A 27,125-nucleotide genomic window follows, 5' to 3' on the forward strand; every position below is an offset into this window, starting at 1 on the left:
GTCACTGCTCTGGAGCTACTGCCACTACAGGTACTGACTGGACCGAGCAGTTTCCAGGGACAGACTGTTCCTCTGCAACATATCAGGAAGCAGGATCGCCATCCTCCTAACTGCCAAGCTTTTAGAAGAAGAAGGCTATAGATTCTGGTACGTGTTGCTAGCTGCTGCATCTCGCTAGCTAGTACCTGTCCTAATTTTCTTGCTAGCTGTCTAAACTCTTAGCTCTTAGCGAGCTTTAGTTGGCTAAACTCTAAATGAGATTCCTGGCTAATCACATTGCCAGCCTGCTGTTGATCTTGAACTCGTTGGCACAGTCAGCTAGTCCTGTTTGTTTCCCAGGTTAGTGTGTTAATGTTATTAAACTGTAAAGTAGGCTAACATACTTTACCACTGGACAGTCATCTCTAATGTGCGTCGCTATATAGATAATAAAAGGAAGCTTGATATATGATCAGTATATGTGAATATGAACAACTCTAGCAGAAAGACCGGTTGTTATTTATTATGTCATCAATCGTGTAAAATGTGCAGATGCTCCATAGAGGGAATGAATTAGGAAATATGCATGACTGAATTGGCACTGCGGTCAAGTGAGCCGTCTTTTGCTTTTGCGTGGTCAAGTGAGCCGCTCTTGTTTTTCGAGTGCGCGATTAGTTCCAGGTTTACGGTAATGCATTAAAACAAGCCTGGGACGCTGTTGTAATGAACCGACGTGACTTTTGAACACAGTCTCACAAGTAGATCTTACAGAAATACTTAATATGACATTGAATGCGCATCGAATCAATAGGACGTTTAGTCTAATCAATAGGACGTTTCGTATGTGCAGTATTATTGAACATCGAATCAATAGGACGCGCAGTATATTCGATCACTAAACTAAAGCTACAGACAATTCCACAGAGGAACACTTCCGGTGAGGATTTCAAAGTAAAGGATGGCATGTGGTTCATTTCTATTATTTCATAAGTAGTTTATTACACTGCCATGTTTGTACTTAATACTTCTCAAGACTACTTGCACAAATAATATTAACTACTTTTACTGTGTACTTTGAGTAATTTGAGTTTCAACGTCCTTTTTATAGAACAATGAGTATTTTCGACTAACTTTGATGTGGGATAAAAAAAGATTTTCCCATAAGCACTTTATGAAACTGCCATGGTTGTACTTAGTACCTCTTAGACTACGTGTACAAATTATATGAAATATTTTTACTGTGTACTTTTTGAGTAATTTGAGTTTCAAAGTCCCCAGAATCAGCATTTTCGACTAACTTTGATGTGGGATAAAAAAAGATTTTCCCATAAGCACCTTATGAAACTGCCATGGTTGTACTTAGTACCTCTTAGACTACCTGTACAAATTATATGAAATATTTTTACTGTGTACTTTTTGAGTAATTTGAGTTTCAAAGTCCTCAGAATCAGCATTTTCGACTAACTTTGATGTTGGATAAAAACAATTCTTCCCATAAGCACTTTATGAAACTGCCATGGTTGTACTTAGTACCTCTTAGACTACCTGTACAAATTATATGAAATATTTTTACTGTGTACTTTTTGAGTAATTTCAGTTTCAAAGTCCCCAGAATCAGCATTTTCGACTAACTTTGATGTGGGATAAAAAAAGATTTTCCCATAAGCACCTTATGAAACTGCCATGGTTGTACTTAGTACCTCTTAGACTACGTGTACAAATTATATGAAATATTTTTACTGTGTACTTTTTGAGTAATTTGAGTTTCAAAGTCCCCAGAATCAGCATTTTCTACTAACTTTGATGTGGGATAAAAAAAGATTTTCCCATAAGCACCTTATGAAACTGCCATGGTTGTACTTAGTACCTCTTAGACTACTTGTACAAATTATATGAAATATTTTTACTGTGTACTTTTTGAGTAATTTCAGTTTTAAAGTCCTCAGAATCAGCATTTTCGACTAACTTTGATGTGGGATAAAAAAAGATTTTCCCATAAGCACTTTATGAAACTGCCATGGTTGTACTTAGTACCTCTTAGACTACCTGTACAAATTATATGAAATATTTTTACTGTGTACTTTTTGAGTAATTTCAGTTTCAAAGTCCCCAGAATCAGCATTTTCGACTAACTTTGATGTGGGATAAAAAAAGATTTTCCCATAAGCACCTTATGAAACTGCCATGGTTGTACTTAGTACCTCTTAGACTACGTGTACAAATTATATGAAATATTTTTACTGTGTACTTTTTGAGTAATTTGAGTTTCAAAGTCCCCAGAATCAGCATTTTCGACTAACTTTGATGTTGGATAAAAACAATTCTTCCCATAAGCACTTTATGAAACTGCCATGGTTGTACTTAGTACCTCTTAGACTACCTGTACAAATTATATGAAATATTTTTACTGTGTACTTTTTGAGTAATTTGAGTTTCAAAGTCCCCAGAATCAGCATTTTCTACTAACTTTGATGTGGGATAAAAAAAGATTTTCCCATAAGCACCTTATGAAACTGCCATGGTTGTACTTAGTACCTCTTAGACTACTTGTACAAATTATATGAAATATTTTTACTGTGTACTTTTTGAGTAATTTCAGTTTTAAAGTCCTCAGAATCAGCATTTTCGACTAACTTTGATGTGGGATAAAAAAAGATTTTCCCATAAGCACCTTATGAAACTGCCATGGTTGTACTTAGTACCTCTTAGACTACGTGTACAAATTATATGAAATATTTTTACTGTGTACTTTTTGAGTAATTTGAGTTTCAAAGTCCCCAGAATCAGCATTTTCGACTAACTTTGATGTGGGATAAAAAAAGATTTTCCCATAAGCACCTTATGAAACTGCCATGGTTGTACTTAGTACCTCTTAGACTACCTGTACAAATTATATGAAATATTTTTACTGTGTACTTTTTGAGTAATTTGAGTTTCAAAGTCCTCAGAATCAGCATTTTCGACTAACTTTGATGTTGGATAAAAACAATTCTTCCCATAAGCACTTTATGAAACTGCCATGGTTGTACTTAGTACCTCTTAGACTACCTGTACAAATTATATGAAATATTTTTACTGTGTACTTTTTGAGTAATTTCAGTTTCAAAGTCCCCAGAATCAGCATTTTCGACTAACTTTGATGTGGGATAAAAAAAGATTTTCCCATAAGCACCTTATGAAACTGCCATGGTTGTACTTAGTACCTCTTAGACTACTTGTACAAATTATATGAAATATTTTTACTGTGTACTTTTTGAGTAATTTGAGTTTCAAAGTCCCCAGAATCAGCATTTTCGACTAACTTTGATGTTGGATAAAAACAATTCTTCCCATAAGCACTTTATGAAACTGCCATGGTTGTACTTAGTACCTCTTAGACTACCTGTACAAATTATATGAAATATTTTTACTGTGTACTTTTTGAGTAATTTGAGTTTCAAAGTCCCCAGAATCAGCATTTTCGACTAACTTTGATGTGGGATAAAAAAAGATTTTCCCATAAGCACCTTATGAAACTGCCATGGTTGTACTTAGTACCTCTTAGACTACCTGTACAAATTATATGAAATATTTTTACTGTGTACTTTTTGAGTAATTTGAGTTTCAAAGTCCTCAGAATCAGCATTTTCGACTAACTTTGATGTTGGATAAAAACAATTCTTCCCATAAGCACTTTATGAAACTGCCATGGTTGTACTTAGTACCTCTTAGACTACCTGTACAAATTATATGAAATATTTTTACTGTGTACTTTTTGAGTAATTTCAGTTTCAAAGTCCCCAGAATCAGCATTTTCGACTAACTTTGATGTGGGATAAAAAAAGATTTTCCCATAAGCACCTTATGAAACTGCCATGGTTGTACTTAGTACCTCTTAGACTACTTGTACAAATTATATGAAATATTTTTACTGTGTACTTTTTGAGTAATTTGAGTTTCAAAGTCCCCAGAATCAGCATTTTCGACTAACTTTGATGTTGGATAAAAACAATTCTTCCCATAAGCACTTTATGAAACTGCCATGGTTGTACTTAGTACCTCTTAGACTACCTGTACAAATTATATGAAATATTTTTACTGTGTACTTTTTGAGTAATTTGAGTTTCAAAGTCCCCAGAATCAGCATTTTCGACTAACTTTGATGTGGGATAAAAAAAGATTTTCCCATAAGCACCTTATGAAACTGCCATGGTTGTACTTAGTACCTCTTAGACTACTTGTACAAATTATATGAAATATTTTTACTGTGTACTTTTTGAGTAATTTCAGTTTTAAAGTCCTCAGAATCAGCATTTTCGACTAACTTTGATGTGGGATAAAAAAAGATTTTCCCATAAGCACCTTATGAAACTGCCATGGTTGTACTTAGTACCTCTTAGACTACGTGTACAAATTATATGAAATATTTTTACTGTGTACTTTTTGAGTAATTTCAGTTTCAAAGTCCCCAGAATCAGCATTTTCGACTAACTTTGATGTGGGATAAAAAAAGATTTTCCCATAAGCACCTTATGAAACTGCCATGGTTGTACTTAGTACCTCTTAGACTACCTGTACAAATTATATGAAATATTTTTACTGTGTACTTTTTGAGTAATTTGAGTTTCAAAGTCCTCAGAATCAGCATTTTCGACTAACTTTGATGTTGGATAAAAACAATTCTTCCCATAAGCACTTTATGAAACTGCCATGGTTGTACTTAGTACCTCTTAGACTACCTGTACAAATTATATGAAATATTTTTACTGTGTACTTTTTGAGTAATTTCAGTTTCAAAGTCCCCAGAATCAGCATTTTCGACTAACTTTGATGTGGGATAAAAAAAGATTTTCCCATAAGCACCTTATGAAACTGCCATGGTTGTACTTAGTACCTCTTAGACTACCTGTACAAATTATATGAAATATTTTTACTGTGTACTTTTTGAGTAATTTGAGTTTCAAAGTCCTCAGAATCAGCATTTTCGACTAACTTTGATGTTGGATAAAAACAATTCTTCCCATAAGCACTTTATGAAACTGCCATGGTTGTACTTAGTACCTCTTAGACTACTTGTACAAATTATATGAAATATTTTTACTGTGTACTTTTTGAGTAATTTCAGTTTTAAAGTCCTCAGAATCAGCATTTTCGACTAACTTTGATGTGGGATAAAAAAAGATTTTCCCATAAGCACCTTATGAAACTGCCATGGTTGTACTTAGTACCTCTTAGACTACGTGTACAAATTATATGAAATATTTTTACTGTGTACTTTTTGAGTAATTTGAGTTTCAAAGTCCCCAGAATCAGCATTTTCTACTAACTTTGATGTGGGATAAAAAAAGATTTTCCCATAAGCACCTTATGAAACTGCCATGGTTGTACTTAGTACCTCTTAGACTACCTGTACAAATTATATGAAATATTTTTACTGTGTACTTTTTGAGTAATTTGAGTTTCAAAGTCCTCAGAATCAGCATTTTCGACTAACTTTGATGTTGGATAAAAACAATTCTTCCCATAAGCACTTTATGAAACTGCCATGGTTGTACTTAGTACCTCTTAGACTACCTGTACAAATTATATGAAATATTTTTACTGTGTACTTTTTGAGTAATTTCAGTTTCAAAGTCCCCAGAATCAGCATTTTCGACTAACTTTGATGTGGGATAAAAAAAGATTTTCCCATAAGCACCTTATGAAACTGCCATGGTTGTACTTAGTACCTCTTAGACTACCTGTACAAATTATATGAAATATTTTTACTGTGTACTTTTTGAGTAATTTGAGTTTCAAAGTCCTCAGAATCAGCATTTTCGACTAACTTTGATGTTGGATAAAAACAATTCTTCCCATAAGCACTTTATGAAACTGCCATGGTTGTACTTAGTACCTCTTAGACTACTTGTACAAATTATATGAAATATTTTTACTGTGTACTTTTTGAGTAATTTCAGTTTTAAAGTCCTCAGAATCAGCATTTTCGACTAACTTTGATGTGGGATAAAAAAAGATTTTCCCATAAGCACCTTATGAAACTGCCATGGTTGTACTTAGTACCTCTTAGACTACGTGTACAAATTATATGAAATATTTTTACTGTGTACTTTTTGAGTAATTTGAGTTTCAAAGTCCCCAGAATCAGCATTTTCTACTAACTTTGATGTGGGATAAAAAAAGATTTTCCCATAAGCACCTTATGAAACTGCCATGGTTGTACTTAGTACCTCTTAGACTACTTGTACAAATTATATGAAATATTTTTACTGTGTACTTTTTGAGTAATTTCAGTTTTAAAGTCCTCAGAATCAGCATTTTCGACTAACTTTGATGTGGGATAAAAAAAGATTTTCCCATAAGCACTTTATGAAACTGCCATGGTTGTACTTAGTACCTCTTAGACTACCTGTACAAATTATATGAAATATTTTTACTGTGTACTTTTTGAGTAATTTCAGTTTCAAAGTCCCCAGAATCAGCATTTTCGACTAACTTTGATGTGGGATAAAAAAAGATTTTCCCATAAGCACCTTATGAAACTGCCATGGTTGTACTTAGTACCTCTTAGACTACGTGTACAAATTATATGAAATATTTTTACTGTGTACTTTTTGAGTAATTTGAGTTTCAAAGTCCCCAGAATCAGCATTTTCGACTAACTTTGATGTGGGATAAAAACAATTCTTCCCATAAGGTGCTTATGGGAAAATCTTTTTTTATCCCACATCAAAGTTAGTCGAAAATGCTGATTCTGAGGACTTTGAAACTCAAATTACTCAAAAAGTACACAGTAAAAATATTTCATATAATTTGTACAAGTAGTCTAAGAGGTACTAAGTACAACCATGGCAGTTTCATAAGGTGCTTATGGGAAAATCTTTTTTTATCCCACATCAAAGTTAGTAGAAAATGCTGATTCTGGGGACTTTGAAACTCAAATTACTCAAAAAGTACACAGTAAAAATATTTCATATAATTTGTACACGTAGTCTAAGAGGTACTAAGTACAACCATGGCAGTTTCATAAGGTGCTTATGGGAAAATCTTTTTTTATCCCACATCAAAGTTAGTCGAAAATGCTGATTCTGAGGACTTTAAAACTGAAATTACTCAAAAAGTACACAGTAAAAATATTTCATATAATTTGTACAAGTAGTCTAAGAGGTACTAAGTACAACCATGGAAGTTTCATAAAGTGCTTATGGGAAAATCTTTTTTTATACCACATCAAAGTTAGTCGAAAATGCTGATTCTGAGGACTTTGAAACTCAAATTACTCAAAAAGTACACAGTAAAAATATTTCATATAATTTGTACAAGTAGTCTAAGAGGTACTAAGTACAACCATGGCAGTTTCATAAAGTGCTTATGGGAAAATCTTTTTTTATCCCACATCAAAGTTAGTAGAAAATGCTGATTCTGGGGACTTTGAAACTGAAATTACTCAAAAAGTACACAGTAAAAATATTTCATATAATTTGTACACGTAGTCTAAGAGGTACTAAGTACAACCATGGCAGTTTCATAAGGTGCTTATGGGAAAATCTTTTTTTATCCCACATCAAAGTTAGTCGAAAATGCTGATTCTGGGGACTTTGAAACTGAAATTACTCAAAAAGTACACAGTAAAAATATTTCATATAATTTGTACAGGTAGTCTAAGAGGTACTAAGTACAACCATGGCAGTTTCATAAGGTGCTTATGGGAAAATCTTTTTTTATCCCACATCAAAGTTAGTCGAAAATGCTGATTCTGGGGACTTTGAAACTGAAATTACTCAAAAAGTACACAGTAAAAATATTTCATATAATTTGTACAGGTAGTCTAAGAGGTACTAAGTACAACCATGGCAGTTTCATAAAGTGCTTATGGGAAAATCTTTTTTTATCCCACATCAAAGTTAGTCGAAAATGCTGATTCTGAGGACTTTAAAACTGAAATTACTCAAAAAGTACACAGTAAAAATATTTCATATAATTTGTACAAGTAGTCTAAGAGGTACTAAGTACAACCATGGCAGTTTCATAAGGTGCTTATGGGAAAATCTTTTTTTATCCCACATCAAAGTTAGTAGAAAATGCTGATTCTGGGGACTTTGAAACTCAAATTACTCAAAAAGTACACAGTAAAAATATTTCATATAATTTGTACAAGTAGTCTAAGAGGTACTAAGTACAACCATGGCAGTTTCATAAGGTGCTTATGGGAAAATCTTTTTTTATCCCACATCAAAGTTAGTCGAAAATGCTGATTCTGGGGACTTTGAAACTGAAATTACTCAAAAAGTACACAGTAAAAATATTTCATATAATTTGTACAAGTAGTCTAAGAGGTACTAAGTACAACCATGGCAGTTTCATAAGGTGCTTATGGGAAAATCTTTTTTTATCCCACATCAAAGTTAGTAGAAAATGCTGATTCTGGGGACTTTGAAACTCAAATTACTCAAAAAGTACACAGTAAAAATATTTCATATAATTTGTACAAGTAGTCTAAGAGGTACTAAGTACAACCATGGCAGTTTCATAAGGTGCTTATGGGAAAATCTTTTTTTATCCCACATCAAAGTTAGTCGAAAATGCTGATTCTGGGGACTTTGAAACTGAAATTACTCAAAAAGTACACAGTAAAAATATTTCATATAATTTGTACAGGTAGTCTAAGAGGTACTAAGTACAACCATGGCAGTTTCATAAAGTGCTTATGGGAAGAATTGTTTTTATCCAACATCAAAGTTAGTCGAAAATGCTGATTCTGAGGACTTTAAAACTGAAATTACTCAAAAAGTACACAGTAAAAATATTTCATATAATTTGTACAAGTAGTCTAAGAGGTACTAAGTACAACCATGGCAGTTTCATAAGGTGCTTATGGGAAAATCTTTTTTTATCCCACATCAAAGTTAGTCGAAAATGCTGATTCTGGGGACTTTGAAACTCAAATTACTTAAAAAGTACACAGTAAAAATATTTCATATAATTTGTACAAGTAGTCTAAGAGGTACTAAGTACAACCATGGCAGTTTCATAAAGTGCTTATGGGAAAATCTTTTTTTATCCCACATCAAAGTTAGTCGAAAATGCTGATTCTGGGGACTTTGAAACTCAAATTACTCAAAAAGTACACAGTAAAAATATTTCATATAATTTGTACACGTAGTCTAAGAGGTACTAAGTACAACCATGGCAGTTTCATAAGGTGCTTATGGGAAAATCTTTTTTTATCCCACATCAAAGTTAGTAGAAAATGCTGATTCTGGGGACTTTGAAACTGAAATTACTCAAAAAGTACACAGTAAAAATATTTCATATAATTTGTACAGGTAGTCTAAGAGGTACTAAGTACAACCATGGCAGTTTCATAAGGTGCTTATGGGAAAATCTTTTTTTATCCCACATCAAAGTTAGTCGAAAATGCTGATTCTGGGGACTTTGAAACTCAAATTACTCAAAAAGTACACAGTAAAAATATTTCATATAATTTGTACACGTAGTCTAAGAGGTACTAAGTACAACCATGGCAGTTTCATAAGGTGCTTATGGGAAAATCTTTTTTTATCCCACATCAAAGTTAGTCGAAAATGCTGATTCTGGGGACTTTGAAACTGAAATTACTCAAAAAGTACACAGTAAAAATATTTCATATAATTTGTACAGGTAGTCTAAGAGGTACTAAGTACAACCATGGCAGTTTCATAAAGTGCTTATGGGAAAATCTTTTTTTATCCCACATCAAAGTTAGTCGAAAATGCTGATTCTGAGGACTTTAAAACTGAAATTACTCAAAAAGTACACAGTAAAAATATTTCATATAATTTATACAAGTAGTCTAAGAGGTACTAAGTACAACCATGGCAGTTTCATAAGGTGCTTATGGGAAAATCTTTTTTTATCCCACATCAAAGTTAGTAGAAAATGCTGATTCTGGGGACTTTGAAACTCAAATTACTCAAAAAGTACACAGTAAAAATATTTCATATAATTTGTACAAGTAGTCTAAGAGGTACTAAGTACAACCATGGCAGTTTCATAAGGTGCTTAGGGGAAAATCTTTTTTTATCCCACATCAAAGTTAGTCGAAAATGCTGATTCTGGGGACTTTGAAACTGAAATTACTCAAAAAGTACACAGTAAAAATATTTCATATAATTTGTACAGGTAGTCTAAGAGGTACTAAGTACAACCATGGCAGTTTCATAAAGTGCTTATGGGAAGAATTGTTTTTATCCAACATCAAAGTTAGTCGAAAATGCTGATTCTGAGGACTTTAAAACTGAAATTACTCAAAAAGTACACAGTAAAAATATTTCATATAATTTGTACAAGTAGTCTAAGAGGTACTAAGTACAACCATGGAAGTTTCATAAAGTGCTTATGGGAAAATCTTTTTTTATACCACATCAAAGTTAGTCGAAAATGCTGATTCTGAGGACTTTGAAACTCAAATTACTCAAAAAGTACACAGTAAAAATATTTCATATAATTTGTACAAGTAGTCTAAGAGGTACTAAGTACAACCATGGCAGTTTCATAAAGTGCTTATGGGAAAATCTTTTTTTTATCCCACATCAAAGTTAGTCGAAAATACTCATTGTTCTATAAAAAGGACTTTGAAACTCAAATTACTCAAAGTACACAGTAAAAGTAGTTAATATTATTTGTGCAAGTAGTCTTGAGAAGTATTAAGTACAAACATGGCAGTGTAATAAACTACTTATGAAATAATAGAAATGAACCACATGCCATCCTTTACTTTGAAATCCTCACCGGAAGTGTTCCTCTGTGGAATTGTCTGTAGGTTTTGTTTAGTGGTCGAATATACTGCGCGTCCTATTGATTCGATGTTCAATAATACTGCACATACGAAACGTCCTATTGATTAGACTAAACGTCCTATTGATTCGATGCGCATTCAATGTCATATTAAGTATTTCTGTAAGATCTACTTGCGAGACTGTGTTCAAAAGTCACGTCGGTTCATTACAACAGCCTCCCAGGGTTGTTTGAATGCATTACCGTAAACCTGGAACTAATCGCGCACTCGAAAAACAAGAGCGGCTCACTTGACCACGCAAAAGCAAAAGACGGCTCACTTGACCGCAGTGAATTGGCCTGGTTCAGAAGTGATCATAATTAATACCACAGACTGTACTGTACTGCTAGCAGAGATGAGAAGGAACCACCGAGACATGGACCTCCTCCCTCCCGTCACCTGCTCTGGGGAAATAATAAGCAGATAAAAATGGCTTATTATACCAGTAAAAGTAGAGGATGTTTATTTTAATTGAGCAACATATTTGCCATGTTTTAGTGTCTTAGAAACCTATCGATATTTTTTAAATCTGAATGTCATTCAGTGGATATTTTATTTATTTATTTAAATAATAAACGTGTGTTATATTTTGGGTGCATACTGATGACGTATCCAACCTTTTTGGCGATTTACAAAAAAAAACGAGGTTGCTTTTGACATCAAATTGAAAAATATTTCATTTACATTATTGAAATTGACATTCCTGATATTTAAGCAGTTGGTTGCTATTTCACAAGTCAGTTTCGTGCATAATAATGACGTGGATGACGTTTCATTGAGTTGAGTTTAGTTTTCACTAGTAGTAGTGAGGACATTTAGCCTCCTCTTATATACCCAGCCGCTACTAGCCTAACTATATGGAATGGGGTAATATGTTACAAGTCAAAACCATAGAACTTGATAGAATGCGCATTTACATTCTAAATCTCCGTTTGGCTGTTACAGAGCCATGTATTACATTGGTAATGGATCACTGGAATGAATGAATGAGAACTTTATTTAACAGATTGCAGAATGGGTACAATACAGTACGGCTCAATACATACAATTGTTAAGAGGGGATGCAGACCAGAGAAAGACGTTTGTCTTGTTTCCATTCACTGGAATTGTGTTGCTTGCAAACTGTGTGAACAGCACAAATCACATGGAATCTGATCTTTTCTATTATGATTTGGGTCAATTTCATATGTGCTCCTAAATCAGATACAGGTGTGATTATTTTGCAATGCAACCTCAGTCTGAACAGTCATTCAAAAACACTCTCAAAAAACACCTACGGGAGACTGCAATTCGAAACTGGCCCCTACAAATGTCCTAACCCAGTTGTACAGTAAATGACAAAGTATGGCTTTGTCAGTATTCCAATGTACAGTGTACATTAAGGCTCACTTGCAGTGTGAATGTAGCCATAGGCAATCGGAATCGGGCCATCCCTAGCTTAGCTAGACTTATCTTTTATATATTGATGTCATTTATTGGTATTGGCACTGCAACAGGAAGTAAACATGGGTCCATTTAGAATGTTTATGTTGTCAACCTGCAACTGTTTATAAATGGCTCTGAGCTGGTACACCCATATGTACACCTTATTGGTCATCAAATAATGTTTCATGATGTTGTCATAAGAAGTTGGTGTAGTCACTGGTGCACTACTGTAGTGCATGGGGCTCAGAGACAGTTGATGTGTGGCCATGGCAAAGGCTGCATCATGTGGCTCAACATTCTAATGGCATTTTGTGATTAACATTCCATCTTTCTGAGTCCCATGTACCATCCACCCACACATGAAACAAAGCTTGTTACCATGACAACCTGATCAAACATCCATGGTCGACCATTCTCCTACGCAGACGGTTGAACGCCGTTCCACCGTTGGAACTTCTCTGCTCAAAGAGGAAGTAACCTGAGTGGTGCTACTACCTATACTTTTGTATTATTTTCCCTTAAAGGAACACACCAACTTTCTGGGAAATTAGCTTATTTGCCATCTACCCTGGAGTTAGACAAGCAGATACATACTGTACCCTTTTCTTCTCTGTGCATGCATTAGGCTTAGGGAACAGCCGCACCATTAGCCTAGTTTAGCGTCATTCCCTGGAAGTAGGTGTGCCTGCCAGTGTAGCCTAGTTTCCAACAGTCACAAACTACACTCCAAATACAACTCCAAAACTTTCCTGTAAACATGTTGTGACTTGTGACCTGTGTATTTTTGCCAAACCACTGCTGCCTGGGCGCAGTGATTTCATCACCTCAAAAGCCCTGTTTTTCAAAAAACTATCCGGAGCTAATCTCAATATTTCGGTCAATGACAAGTATTTTATTTGAATTAACTTCTGTCATTGTCCATTGAAATGTATATTTAGGAAAAGTTACACCTTTTTAACACAAGAGGGCGATACTACACAGGGTCGCTGCTCAGAGCCTCTGGGAATCGGCTCTCTGGCCCCTGTTTACAACATGGAAATTCCATAGTGAACCTATTGTCGTTGCTATACCTATGCATTTATTACTGAATTTCCATCATTGTCCATTGAAATAAACCCCACCCCTTTCATATCTCATGAACCGTAGAGACTTATGGGAGGTGTCAATGAACTGCAAGTTTGAAAGGTTTCTTCCACCCAAATAGTTTTAAAGGTTTCTTCCACCCAATAGTGTGTAATACTGTAATAGTGTAATAGATTGTAATAGTGTCTAATTGTGTAATAGTGTCAGAGTGTAATAATGTCATAGTGTGTAATAGTGCTACTGTTATAGTGTAATAGGAATATTGTGGGGAGATCTGCTTTCATTGTTCACACATTAGAATACTCGACTACTCAGGGCTGTACACTGCGACGAGATGATCGCAAATTGCCCCTTAATTTGGCCCGTGCGAGTGGTAAATAATATTTGGGGGCAACCTTGTGAGTAGTGATTTCAACCCTTCATTCGCATTTCACTCCTAAATTAATTAAAAAAAATTGTAAAACATTAGCCTACAACAGGGCTGTACAGTGTGAGCGACATAATGCCGCGGTGCTATGAAAAAATCTGTCGGCAATGAATGAATTTACTGCGATAGCCCGTGTGTGGAAAAAAAAAGATTTGCGTGTGAAGTGAATCTAGGTCACGCTATATACTTGGTAGTTGTAGTCTATCGTGCGATTAAATACCATGTCCCCGTCTGGTAGAGTCCATACATCCAACACCAAATCCCAGTTCCTAGCGGACATTCAAATCGAAACTGAACGTGAACTTCCTTTCAATAAGTTTAAGCCGCTAATTTTGCTCCGCAAGAACAACGGAGCGCATATCAGTCCATCTTATGAGAACCACGTCCGATGTGGAGAGATGATAAGAGACCATAGCCGATTAAATTAAGTCGGACGTCCTGCTGGCAGTGATGATTGACGGGGTCGGGGACACGGACACTTCTAACGTTCAGCCGTGAGTAGCCCACTGGTGTTAGGATGTGAAATACTGTCTACTTAAATTTCCCTCCAGGGATCAATAAAGTATCAACCTATCTATCTATCTAATAATGAGACAATATGCAAATAAGATAATACTAATAATGGTCACGGTTCCCCGTATGAAAGTGGCTTGCAACTTACTGCTGGTAAAATCACTGTTTATTTCTCGTTTTGCATAGTATTACATTCATCTTCTATAAACAATCAAAGTCCTACCGTAAGAGCCTCATACGGGTCAAATAAACCTTTTTGATTACAGTCTTTCCTTCGAGCTAAGTTGAACTGAACATTTCACTGTCAAAAGCGCAAATTTAAGCAAGGTTGCGTCGTAACACGGTTTTCAAAATAAAGGTAACATAACAAATACCATAGTAGGCCTCTCAATTCTTATAAAAAAAAGTCCCGGATATACATAAACATTAATTGACATAGATCTCTATAAATGGCCCAACAGATTGATCACTTTAGGCACACCCTGAAACCAGTAACATCACAAATATGAAGCAGGTAATTACCCATAAAAATAATAAACCTTTCATGGGGTTATTTACAATAATAATAATTCATTTTATTTATAAAGCACTTTTCAATGTGAAACAAAGGTATGCAGAGTTTCTTGTCCTCCTGATTAATGCAATGGTGTGTGTGTGTGTGTGTGTTGTGATGATCTCATTCAAGGAGCACTACACAAGCGCACACACACACACACACACACACACACACAGTTTGTTGTTTTTGTTCTATTAGTGATTTACACACTTTCTCAGTTGGTTCATTATAAAAGATACAAACCTGAAAACAAACGCACTTAAATGTTAAATAAAAGGACCACAGTAATGAGGCAGGAGGAACATATTCTTTTGCACTATAATGGTAAAATTGTTATTTTAAAATGTGCCCCTAAAAATATTCTGTGCCCCTAAATTTCTCATTTAGGGACAAGTGTGCCCCTAGTGAAAAAGCTTAGCGTACAGTCCTGCTACTAAATAACTGGGAATGTCCACCCCTAGCAGGCACCATCACCCTTTTTAAAAGACGTGTGTTTGTGCTTTTGTTGTGTGGCAGCAGGAGTCATCATGTGGAGGAAGGCTTCAGCAGCAGCCCTGCTGGCTCTGGTTGTGGGATACTTCTACCAGACTGGCCCCCACCTACCAGAGGCTATCCTCCAGTACATAGACCTGCCGGCCTTCAGGTTAGCAGCCCCCCAGGGCCAGGAGGTCGCCCCCCCCACCATGGAGCAGGTCATCTCCTCCGCCTGGCAGACCCTCATCACCTTGCCCGCCCGCCAGTGGAGCAAAGTGGCAGTAGGGTGGGTTTCAGAGTTTCTGTGCCACATCCAGGGCATCACTGCTGACATAGAAGTTAGTTTTATAGTGGATATTAGGTGGAAATACATTTTTATATCTCTAATAACTTGTGCCAATAACTCATGAACAAAGCATCAAAGGGCTCATTCATTAATATATTTATAATTGGCAGATGATAAAGAAACATTTACACCATTCCATTTCTATATTTGGGAACCATGTCACAAAAACCAAGGCACGAACTGAACTTGGGCTTGGTGTACCGTTGCATCTAAACATGGCCTTGACATCTCGATGAGGGTTGGAATTAGGGTTGCAATGGTTTGAGATTGTGATGGTGCAATTATAGTCTGAGCAATTTATTATCACAATTTCAATGTAGTATTACCCCCCCCCCCACACACACACACAATATCATATATAACACATTCTCTGCTATATTCTGCAATATTACACGAGTAAACAACTTTGCAATGTACGTTCTTAAATGAGAAAATATTTCAGACAAGGTGTGTTTTTCTCTGCATATTTCAATAATCCGAACATTTCGGACTAATGAACGACTTCCATTCCTGAGGGTTTCTACTGTGATTGGACATCTAACAGAGTGAACGCCTGTGTGGACGTGGTGGTCACAGGAGTAGGACTACTGCAGGCTATGGCCATCGACCCAGGTGCAGGCCTGGACCACGAGGTGTTGCACACCAGGGAGGACCTGAAGGAGGCCTTCATCCACTACATGGGCCGAGGAGCGGCCGCCGAGCGCTTCTTCAGCGACAGCGAGGTCTTTCAGAGGATCGCTCGTGCTGCTGCCGAGTACCCCGGCGCCAAGGTAACCTACTCACTCGTCAACTCACTGCACTATACATTTATACTGGCAATAATTACCATGCAAAAAAAGAGCAATCGGAATAGTGAATAATGTAGGATATTATGAACACACCAATGGACTATTTTTTTAATCACAGATACAGAAATGTAGGGATTTAGTGGAATTTAAAACTGCACAAATGGTGTATAAAGCAAGACGTCATTTACTACCAGGCAACATCCAAAAGATTTTCATAGAAGGAGAAGGGGGATATAATTTAAGAGGGAGACTTAACTTAAAACAGCCGACTGTACACACGCCACTATAAAAAGCATGCGCATATCTGTCTGTGGGGTGAAGTTGTGGAATCGTCTACCAGAGGAGTTAAAAGAAAGTAAAAATACTGCTAACTTCAAAAGGAAGTACAAACAACTAGGGATGCTCGATATTGGCTTTTTTACCGATACCGATATACCGATATTGTCCAACTCTTAATTTCCGATAACGATATCAACCGATACCGATATATGCAGGGTAATTTTATAATAATAATTAATAATTTCAGGTAATTAACATTACATATCTCTTGTTGTGGAATTAACACCACATTATGCATACTTTTGACAATAAATAAAATCAGAATTTGTTCTTACTATAAATAAAGGTTATAGAAATGTAAAAAAGAAATATATTTTTTTTTAAACCGATACCGATATTTTCCGATATCACATTTTAATGCCGATATCGGCCGATAATATCGGACATCCCTACAAACAATGTATTCTTGAGAAGTATGCCATGGATGGTTAACCATGTGTTTTTTTTTTATCAAATTGATTAGATCAATTATTAATTTTTTTTTGTATTGCTGATTGTTGTTAATGATTTATCTTATTTTTTTTTTGGTTGACGATACATTTAAGATGATGCACTGGGTTAGGGAATTTACAAGCTTGTAGCTTCAGCCCTAACCTTTTCGGCCAACTTGTAATTTGATTTGTGTGTTGTTTTTTTGTAAATGCTAAATGGCTTGAAATAAACTTAATTCATTCATTAATTTATACTCAATAAATACACTGAGTAATTAAATGGATTTACAGTGTCATTGAGTTGTTACATTCACAAATGTTATAGTGCCTTAATAAATACAGAAACGTCAGACAATCGGAGAAATTAAGAGCATATTTCAAAAACAAAAAACGGAGGTAACAATTTAAAAACAATTGCATAAGGTTCTAAACTGACCCATAGTGTCTAGTTTCAGAGTTTCCTGCAGGGTATTCCATGAGGTAGGGGCAGAGAAGCCAAAAGGAGAGCTACCAAGTTCAGTACAAAGGGCATCACAGGAGAGTTGTAGATTTGTTTTGTGGCCAGTTGAAACGGCAGTACAATAGAGACACAGCCATCCATGTGAAGATTACTTTGACAGCTGCTCAGAGATGAGACAATATTATTAGTGTAAATACACGGAGCCTGACTAAGCATTTTTGTAACCAAGCACCTTTTTGTTCCCCCTCTGTCTGTTTTTAATGACAACAGTCATTAACATTCACAAACATCTATGTCAGTTAATATGTCATGTTTATGAAGGTGTTTTGTCTGCGTTATGATGAGCACCCCTTTCAAGTTATGGATATACACACTAAGACTTGGTTGTAGCGCTCTCTCATCCCGGCCCACTCTTTAAGATTTCATATATTATTCCTTATGTTATCTGTATTTATGAACACAAACGACTCTCTCCAAAAGGCAGAAGCCGGAGAACTGAAACTCGGTCCCGTATTCTTCTCATCACAATGTAAAGTGGAGCTGCTCCATGTTGTCTACAAGTCCTGAGAGTGATCTTTGCAATTTTATTTTTATTTTTTTTGGCTTCCTGTTGCTGATGGTGTTACTGACTCATCCCTTCTCTCTGTCCCCTCCCAGCTCTATGTCGGGGGGAACGCGGCCCTCATAGGCCAGAGGTTTGCCATCTACCCGGATATAATGGTAGGATGTTTTTCCTTTCCCTGTAAAGTCAGTGACTGGTGTTTTAGAAATGTTTTCCCCCCCATCAGCGAAGTCCTAAAGACTGCTATCCACATGATTCCCTTTCTACTATAATGAATTATGAACACTTTCTTTTTTATTGTCTTTATTTACCCAGGGTAGGTAACTTGGAAGTAGAAGAAATGCATTGTTGGTTTTGGTATTTTCGTAGGCTATGTTGACAATAAGACAAATACATTTAAATAATTACTTTTTAATTTTAAGATGCCGGAATTTGTCTACAGGTGACATTAGTGAAGTACTGACATACCTGGTACAAGGCAACAGGACATCACAGGACAGTGGAAGACATACAACAGACAGTAGACTGTATAACATCTACATATAACCAGGGTGTGATTTGCCAGTGGGGTTTGAATTGAAGTAGAACCCACACACACAGTGGTGCGTGCAACGTTTCTGGTGCAATATCATATTTATTTCATGTTGCCTTAAAAGAAAATCAAAATAAGTACTTGCCAGATTGGTGTCAGATGATTGTTGTGTGCTGTGTAAAAGTGTTTTTATATAGATATTAGTGCTGTCAATCGATTAAAAATATTTAATCTGATTAATCGCATGATTGTCCATAGTTAATTAAAAAAAAATCTTTTATCTACCTTAAACAGATATTTTTCAAGTTCCAAGTTTTAATACTCTTATCAACATGAGTCAACAAATGCTTGCTTTATGCAGCCATTTAACACAAAAGGATGACCCTCATGCATTGCAAATTTGCATCAAATTCAAAACAAGAATGATGCACAAAATAACTTAAAAGAAAATAATCATTTAAAACAATGAATAAAGTGTGCATGAAATAATAGGGGAAAGAAAATGTTAGGAACTTGTTACATTCACCCACACAACGGCTGAGGACTCACCCCCGCCCCCCCTCTCTCTCTCTCACACACACACTCTCCCAGCTCTCTTTCTCTCTTGCCCCTTCCTCATCTCTCTCACCCCCCCTCTCTCTCACACACACACACACACACACACACACACACACACACACACACACACACACACACACACACACACACTTTGAGTCAGAAACAAACATAGTATCAATGAGAGTATCAATAATACACCTGAGTGAAGTCTAGTAAAAAAAAGAAAAAGAAAAAAAAGTTAATCGTGAGTTAAAAGAAATTGTGGCGTTAATAGAATTGTGCGTTAATAGCGCGTTAACTTTGACAGCCTTAATAGATATATATATATATATATATATGTGTGTGTTGTGTGAAGCACCTATAACCTCTATTTAGTCACTCACTCACTCACTCACACTTAGCCACTCTGCCCCTAGTGGTGACTCACAGGCACGGCACCTTGTGTAAGATCAGCTCTCATGTCTCCCTCAGGTCTTGTTGTGTGGCCCGGTGGGTCCTAAACTGCACGAGCTGCTGGACGAACAGATAGTGGTGCCCCCAGGCTCTCTACAGGAGACGGACGAATATCACCTCATTCTGGAGTATAAAGCAGGTATCCTCTCCACACTTTATCTCCCATCTCTTTTAAAGGTGGAATCTGTAATCCCGACCTCATCTCTGCTCCTCTTTACAGGCGAACAGTGGGGTCGCGACGCAGCATCCCGACCTCATCTCTGTTCCTCTTTACAGGCGAACAGTGGGGTCGCGACGCAGCATCCAGACCTCATCTCTGTTCCTCTTTACAGGCGAACAGTGGGGTCGCAACGCAGCATCCAGACCTCATCTCTGCTCCTCTTTACAGGCCAACAGTGGGGTCGCGACGCAGCATCCAGACCTCATCTCTGCTCCTCTTTACAGGCGAACAGTGGGGCGCGACGCAGGCGCCACAGGCCAACCGCTTCATCTTCTCCCACGACGTGTCCAACGGGGAGATGAGGTCGCTGGAGACGTTCATGGCCAGCCTGGAGGAGTTCCAGCCGGACCTGGTGGTGCTGTCCGGGCTGCACATGATGGAGGGCCAAGGCAGACAGATGTGGGAGGAGAGGCTGAAAGAGGTCGACTAAAGACCTAACGGCACCTTCCTTACAATCCTATCACTCTGAACTATCGCTGAAGAACATCCTTGTTCCTCATCGCTATTAACCCTGTCACTACCACACTACAGAAGGTTCACCTTTCACTACCAGGAGGGTGGTAGTGAAAGGGTTAACCTTCTGTAGTGTGGTAGTGAAAGGGTTAGCCCTTTGTCGTGTGGCAGTGAACGGGTTAACCTTCTGTATTGTAAAGCGTTAACATTTGGTAGTGTGGTAGTGAAAGGGTTAATGAGTATATTATTCTTGACCACAACGAATTGTCACATGCAAATGCGTCAAATTATTGAAAAGTTTGTTTTTTATAGAAGTGCAAACGCCATCTGATGAAACGTAAACAACATTTGGAGACGCCCATTTTTGTTCCATCGGTTTGCAATACACTCGCTGGTCTTTCAACATTTTAACTTTTCAATCATAACCTTCTAAAGGTGGCTTAGAAAAGAGAAAAAGCCACAAATATTTCTACCGTCGTGATTGGTGCACTGTGTGGTGCAACACTCTGGACCATGTTGACCAATGATAAAGCAGCCTTATTATAGGTTAGCCAACATTAGGTAAGTCGGTATCAAAGCAGTGACGATGGGTGTCTGCCGGCCAGCAATTTACAGGGTTCTCCAAATGTTATTTACATTTCATCAAGTTGACTTTTGCTGAATATTATGTCCAGTGACTTGACATGCTGGGGGTTGTTACTTGCAGGCCGTGGCGGTGATATCTGACATCCGGAAGGAGGCTCCCATCCACCTGGAGCTGGCCAGCATGACCGATAAAGACTACATGAACAGCATCATGCAGGAGGTACATGTGAACTTTTTAACGCCGTTTAACTCTAGAGATATTACGCAGTGTTTCCTCTACATTCATTCAGCAGTGGTTGGTCACCAAGGCAAAGCCCTTAGCACATTAGCTATATAGAAAATAACATTTAAAAAGGTTTTGTGCTTTTTACCCATTTCTTCTGAAAACACTGACTATATGCTTATGATTGTTGATTTTTATTTCATTCCAAACCTTTATTTAAACTCTAAAGGCAACTGAGGTTTCCCTCCATTTACAGTCAAGTCGGGTGTACATACAGAAATAAGCAAACACATTTTTTTTTTTTTTTCTTTTTTTTTTATACAATAAGACAACAAGGTGGGGCAAAAGTAAGGATAACAAATCAATGAAAACACGTAGAACTTGATTGACACTGGTTGGAGATAAAACTCAACTCAACAGAGGAGAATCTCGAGCCTTAAGGACTGTTGGAGTTCATTCTATGTGCTAGGGGCATCACAGCGAAACGCAGATTTACCCTGTTCTGAGCAAACTCAAGGGACCATACGGACCAGCCAGTCACTAGAACGGGTTCCATAGGTTCCAAAATTCCATTACGATAAACGCTGTAGTATAAGGAGGTAGCTTACTGTAGGAAGCCAATTGTCTGTCACAACTTTGAGGCAAGGTTGTCCACATGGAATTTTAAAGTTGGCATGCGGTGGTGCCCTTCTACAAAATTCATATCTTCCTGACGCTGTCGAAAGCTGCTTCCCCAGATGGCTCTGTGTATTTAATTTAAGGTTTTCTTCCCCCCCCCCCCCCCCCCCCCTCCTGTGTGTTTTTGCCCGTTAGCAGGTCATGCCTATTGTCAGTTCGATTGGACTGAACGAGCAGGAGCTGCTGTTCCTGTCCCAGGCGGGCGCGGGGCCTCACGCGGACCTGGCGTCCTGGAACGGCGCGCCGGACGTGGGCCGCGTCAGCGACATCCTCCTCTGGATCCTGGAGGAGCACGGACGCAGCGACCCGTCGTCCGAGGCGGACCTCACGCGGATCCACTTCCACACGTTGGCCTACCACGTCCTCGCCACGGTGGACGGCTACTGGGGGAACCAGGCGGCGGCGGTGACGGCCGGCGCCCGCGTGGCCAGCACCCAGGCGTGTGGCCTGCAGGCCGTCGACGTGAGCAAAGTGGAGCTCAAAGCGCCGCTGGAGTTCCGCAGCTCCCACGGTGAGCCCAGCGAGGCCTTGTCCCTGAACCCGGCGGAACCCGTCACTGTGTGGCGCCGTGGCAACGTCACCTTCCACCTCACGCCGGTGCTGGTCTGCAGGCAGCCGCTGCGGACAGTAGGGCTCGGGGACGCCATCTCAGCGGAGGGACTCGTGTACTCCGAGTTGAAGCCGCAGCAGCCGTTTTTGTAAAGACCTTGGACTCTTGTATTCTCTTTTCCTTTCTCAGAACAAAGTTGATGTTGGTGTGTTGCTGAAAAAAAAAACTAAAACAAAGCCACTCACTCTGCCAGTGAAGTTCGTACTGTGAGTGTTTTTGGACTCATGGGTCCTGGCCAGACCTCGGTGCGCTGGACCATGTTCTGTGTCTTCCCTCCCAAGAGTTCTTCTGTCCAAATCTCAAGTTGTAAGACTAGAATGTGAGTGTGTGTGTGTGTGTGTGTGTGAAAGCCTCCTCTCTCCCCGGCTGCTCCAGCTTGAACTCCTGCCTCGGACAACAACCTCCAGCCTGCTTTGTTGGATCCCATCTGGTCTCCTCCTCCTCCTCCTCAACAACACTCATCTGCAGACGCAGGATGCGGAGCAGAATTGTATAGAAGAACTGGGTCTGACTGGGAGACTTATGCACTGGGAAACTGCTTGAAGCCATTTCCATAAACTCCCAAAGAGTTTCGTTGGGTCACAAGATTTCCTTTTGACTTGCATATCTTGAATATGCAGTGCCTTGAAAAAAAGGAAAGAAAGATATCTATATATATATATATATATATATATATAATCTATGTTAAAGGGATGTTCCATTTATTTTAAGAATCCTATATTTTACAAATTGGGAGTAATTTCAGTCCAACTAAAAAGCATTTGCACCAGTGCTTTGAGACACTGGAGGCAGAAATTATTATCAATTGTTAGAAATGTTAGTGGAAGGGAATTGCATCTCAAACCAGATCTCAAACGATGAACCTTGCTAGAAGGGGGGCCTTTTTTAAAGTAATAATCTCAAAACATTTTCAAATAATGAATGTTTTGCTATTTTCCATCCAAATTAATGTAACACAATAATGATTCCAGCTCTACCCAGTTCATGACCACGTATACATTTACATTGCTGTTCTTAACACTGGTGTGTGGTTGGACATTACCGGGGAAATCATCCTGCGTACAGGAAGTGATGCGTTTTACATCACCAGCAGCAATGGCAATGGAAAGCATGTGCGTGCAGTGGGAACATGCAACAGCAATTACCAAAGATATCGCCAAATAAAAGAAACAATCTAGTGGATTACCACTTCAATATGGGTTTTGAAGAGATTTGATTCGTAACACTGTTGACACCACTATTAGCATTACTTAACCATTAATAATTTGTAACGCCTGTATCTTAAAGCTGCAGTAATAATTTTCTCACCACTAGAGGGTAGCAATGAGCCATTTGTAAACATCGCTTTCTCCCAAAACAAAGTGATAATTGTCAACAAAGAAGAATTTTTAATAACAACAGGCTGCTGGAGACGCAGGGTTGATTGAGCCGGAGACCATGGCTCAGCGACACCTTCTGATGATGGCAGGTGGTCATAAGAAGTTTTGAAAATGTGGAAAATACTGTCAGAAAAAGATTATTGCAGCTTTAAAAAGCAAAACACTGGTGGATGACTGAAATGACTTTAGAGTACACCCTTTTAAATGTTGCAAAGCAAACTATAAACATCTCAGCAATGGCCAGGAATATAGTCTTAGAAACTTAGTGACTATATGGTCTTAGAAACATTCTTGACTATATGTTTTTAGAACATGTTCACTCGGTCGCTATACCTGTTACTGATTTTCTAGTTGATTTAAGTGGTTTTATTGATGTTAGGCTTAAAAACACATTTTGTTTATTATTTTTCCGTATTTCTTCCGGTCTACATCTTTTTGTTACATTTAAATAAGACCCAGCAATAGAGCGATGAGATCAATTGGGAAAGTTATTTCCACACTGGTACACACTTATTCTTTTTTCAACGGAGCTTGAAACTAATGCTTCAAGGTACTTAAAAGTAGAATCTGTAATGGCATCAAACAGCGACCTCTATAGGAAAAAGAGCCCTGCTTGGTTTTGCACTTAATTTACATTTGGACTGACGTCTGGGGTTGGAGTGAGGACAAGGGGATGGATTGCTATAAACAAAAGCAATGTAAACAAAGTGCAGTACCAAGCGTATAGCTCTTATTGCCCTTATTGAGTCTGCTGCTGTTTGACGCCATTACAGATTCTACCTTAACCCTTTCACTACCACACTACAGAAGGTTAACCTTTCACTACCACACTACAGACGGTTAACCTTTCACTACCACACTACCTTTCACTACAGACCGTTAACCGTCTGTAGTGTGGTAGTGCAAGGGTTAACCTTCTGTAGTGTGGTTGTGAAAGGGTTAACCCTTTGTCGTGTGGCAGTGAAAGGATCAACCTTCTGTATTGTCGCAGTGAAAGGGTTAACCCTGTGGTAGTGAAAGGGTTAAACGCTACCACCTGAGGAGCGTTCCCTGTGAAGTCGCTTCCTGAATAGACTCGACCTCTTGCCAGATGTTTATTTACATTTTAGTTTTGATCCGTTTCAGGAGGAACGGTGAGAGTACTAGGAGCAGAGATTCATGTCTGTTTTTTCTTTGGCTTACTACACACTTCCACTTTAATACCTAGAGACTACACATTTCCACTTAAAGACCTATAGTTTCTGAAGTGTATAAACAAAGTTACAACGTTTATAGTCATTATTATGACTATTGTAGTCATTGTCACTTGTTCTTATGTTGGGGCCATCCACTTCAACCCATGGGCTGAAACACACACACACCTTCTTTCAAAATGCCTCCAGAGAGTGAAAATATATTATCTTTGGTCTATTGTGATGCAAATTTAAATTAAATTATTATTATATATATATATAATTATACAACAAAGACAAAGATTTATGAGAAACAACCTAAGAAGTGAATGCCTACTTGGTACATTTTCAGTCATGTTTTTTTTGTGCCTGGTGGCCCACATCAGTGGCTTCTGGCTACATTCAAGAGATGTTCCTCTTAAGGAACTAACATCTAATAAATAAAAAATATTTTAAGTATTATTATTATTATTATTATGGAGGGGTCGTATAGACAATTTATGCAAGTCTAGTTAACACTTAGATGCCAGCGCAGTAGCCTAGAGGCGTAGACCAGCTCAGTAGCTTAGAGAGGCGTAGACCAGCTCAGTAGCTTAGAGAGGTGTAGTCATTAGACACTAGCCAGACCTTACAGCAGGGTTCTTAAATGTAATCAGTCAGGGACTCTCACTGAGAAATTAAGTCTTAAGTTATTAACGGGACCCACGCTCATTAAAAGTAGTACCTATTCTTGTCAAGTGAGGACCCAAAATATATATGTAGGTCCACAAACCATTTGGTGTCCCAACCCTGCAGTTTAACACACCGAATGTGTCAGGACACACATTCCACATGCATTTATACAGTGTACAGGTATAAACGGGTTAAGTAACACTGCCTTGAGGCTAGAGAGTCCCAGTGTAGTAATACTGCCTTGGGGTGAGGAGGCTAGATAGTCCCAGTGTAGTAATACTGCCTTGGGGTGAGGAGGCTAGAGAGTCCCAGTGTAGTAATACTGCCTTGGGGTGAGGAGGCTAGGAGAGTCCCAGTGTAGTAATACTGCCTTGGGGTGAGGAGGCTAGGAGAGTCCCAGTGTAGTAATACTGCCTTGGGGTGAGGAGGCTAGGAGAGTTCAGTGTAGTAATACTGCCTTGGGGTGAGGAGGCTAGGAGAGTCCCAGTGTAGTAATACTGCCTTGGGGTGAGGAGGCTAGGAGAGTCCCAGTGTAGTAATACTGCCTTGGGGTGAGGAGGCTAGGAGAGTCCCAGTGTAGTAATACTGCCTTGGGGTGAGGAGGCTAGGAGAGTCCCAGTGTAGTAATACTGCCTTGGGGTGAGGAGGCTAGAGAGTCCCAGTGTAGTAATACTGCCTTGGGGTGAGGAGGCTAGAGAGTCCCAGTGTAGTAATACTGCCTTGGGGTGAGGAGGCTAGAGAGTCCCAGTGTAGTAATACTGCCTTGGGGTGAGGAGGCTAGAGAGTCCCAGTGTAGTAATACTGCCTTGGGGTGAGGAGGCTAGAGAGTCCCAGTGTAGTAATACTGCCTTGGGGTGAGGAGGCTAGGAGAGTTCAGTGTCGTCTTGTTCCATGTCTGCTTCCCACACTCTTGGCTTTACTCTTTAATAAAACGATGACACCGGTATCGACTGTCCACTCCCAATAATTTGGCCTTTTGTGATGTCATTGCTAGTCTTTCACCAGGAATTTACGCAAGATTTTCAATTCACGTGTCATTGTACTAATATATAGATGCATACATTTTTTCAGGGTTCTTTTAGTTCAAGTGAAATTACTTGCAAATGACTACATCAAGTAAAATGTTTGTTAGGTGTTGCAATTACTCATTTATACCTCAAATGGCCACTGAAGGCATGCAATAATGGAGTCTTAATGCAGAAATTATGAATGGCATCTAATTTAACGGTATGGATTCTTTGCACTAGTTCGTGACAGATGTGCTTTGAAGGGGCATCTGCAAAGGTGAATATAGCTTTATCTGAACATTTAAAACCCCACAGTTTTTTTTATTAGCAAGTACAATCTATTTAAATTTTACTTAAGTTCCTATTTTGTGTTTTTAACATTTGTAACTGTCAAATTGTTTTATT

General features: G+C 38.2%; 1 protein-coding gene across 2 annotated transcripts; it reads left to right on the forward strand.

The window, feature by feature from the left end:
- adpgk (ADP-dependent glucokinase) lies at positions 1 to 27,125 on the forward strand. 2 transcript variants are annotated; one of them, XM_084335598.1, is made up of 8 exons: positions 1 to 147; positions 15,298 to 15,538; positions 16,143 to 16,368; positions 18,274 to 18,336; positions 19,740 to 19,860; positions 20,166 to 20,362; positions 21,101 to 21,199; positions 22,016 to 27,125. In XM_084335598.1, exons 2-8 carry the CDS (start codon positions 15,306 to 15,308, stop codon positions 22,580 to 22,582), a joined length of 1,506 nt encoding a protein of 501 aa, XP_084191724.1. In that variant the 5' UTR covers positions 1 to 147; positions 15,298 to 15,305; the 3' UTR covers positions 22,583 to 27,125. The 2 variants fall into 2 exon arrangements, with proteins under 2 accessions (XP_084191724.1, XP_084191725.1); XM_084335599.1 differs by having other exon boundaries at positions 22,019 to 27,125.

This window comes from Notolepis coatsorum (assembly GCF_963971535.1).
Source record: "Notolepis coatsorum genome assembly, chromosome: 18".
NCBI lineage: Eukaryota > Metazoa > Chordata > Actinopteri > Aulopiformes > Paralepididae > Notolepis > Notolepis coatsorum.

What these genes read in the sequence shown, in the direction of transcription:
- adpgk (XM_084335598.1), top strand. Translation starts at nt 15,306, where the DNA reads ATGTGGAGGAAGGCTTCAGCAGCAGCCCTGCTGGCTCTGGTTGTGGGA. An exon ending in CCGAGTACCCCGGCGCCAAG is followed by an intron (nt 16,369 to 18,273) that starts GTAACCTACTCA and finishes GTCCCCTCCCAG; the next exon opens with CTCTATGTCGGGGGGAACGC. An exon ending in CCATCTACCCGGATATAATG is followed by an intron (nt 18,337 to 19,739) that starts GTAGGATGTTTT and finishes TGTCTCCCTCAG; the next exon opens with GTCTTGTTGTGTGGCCCGGT.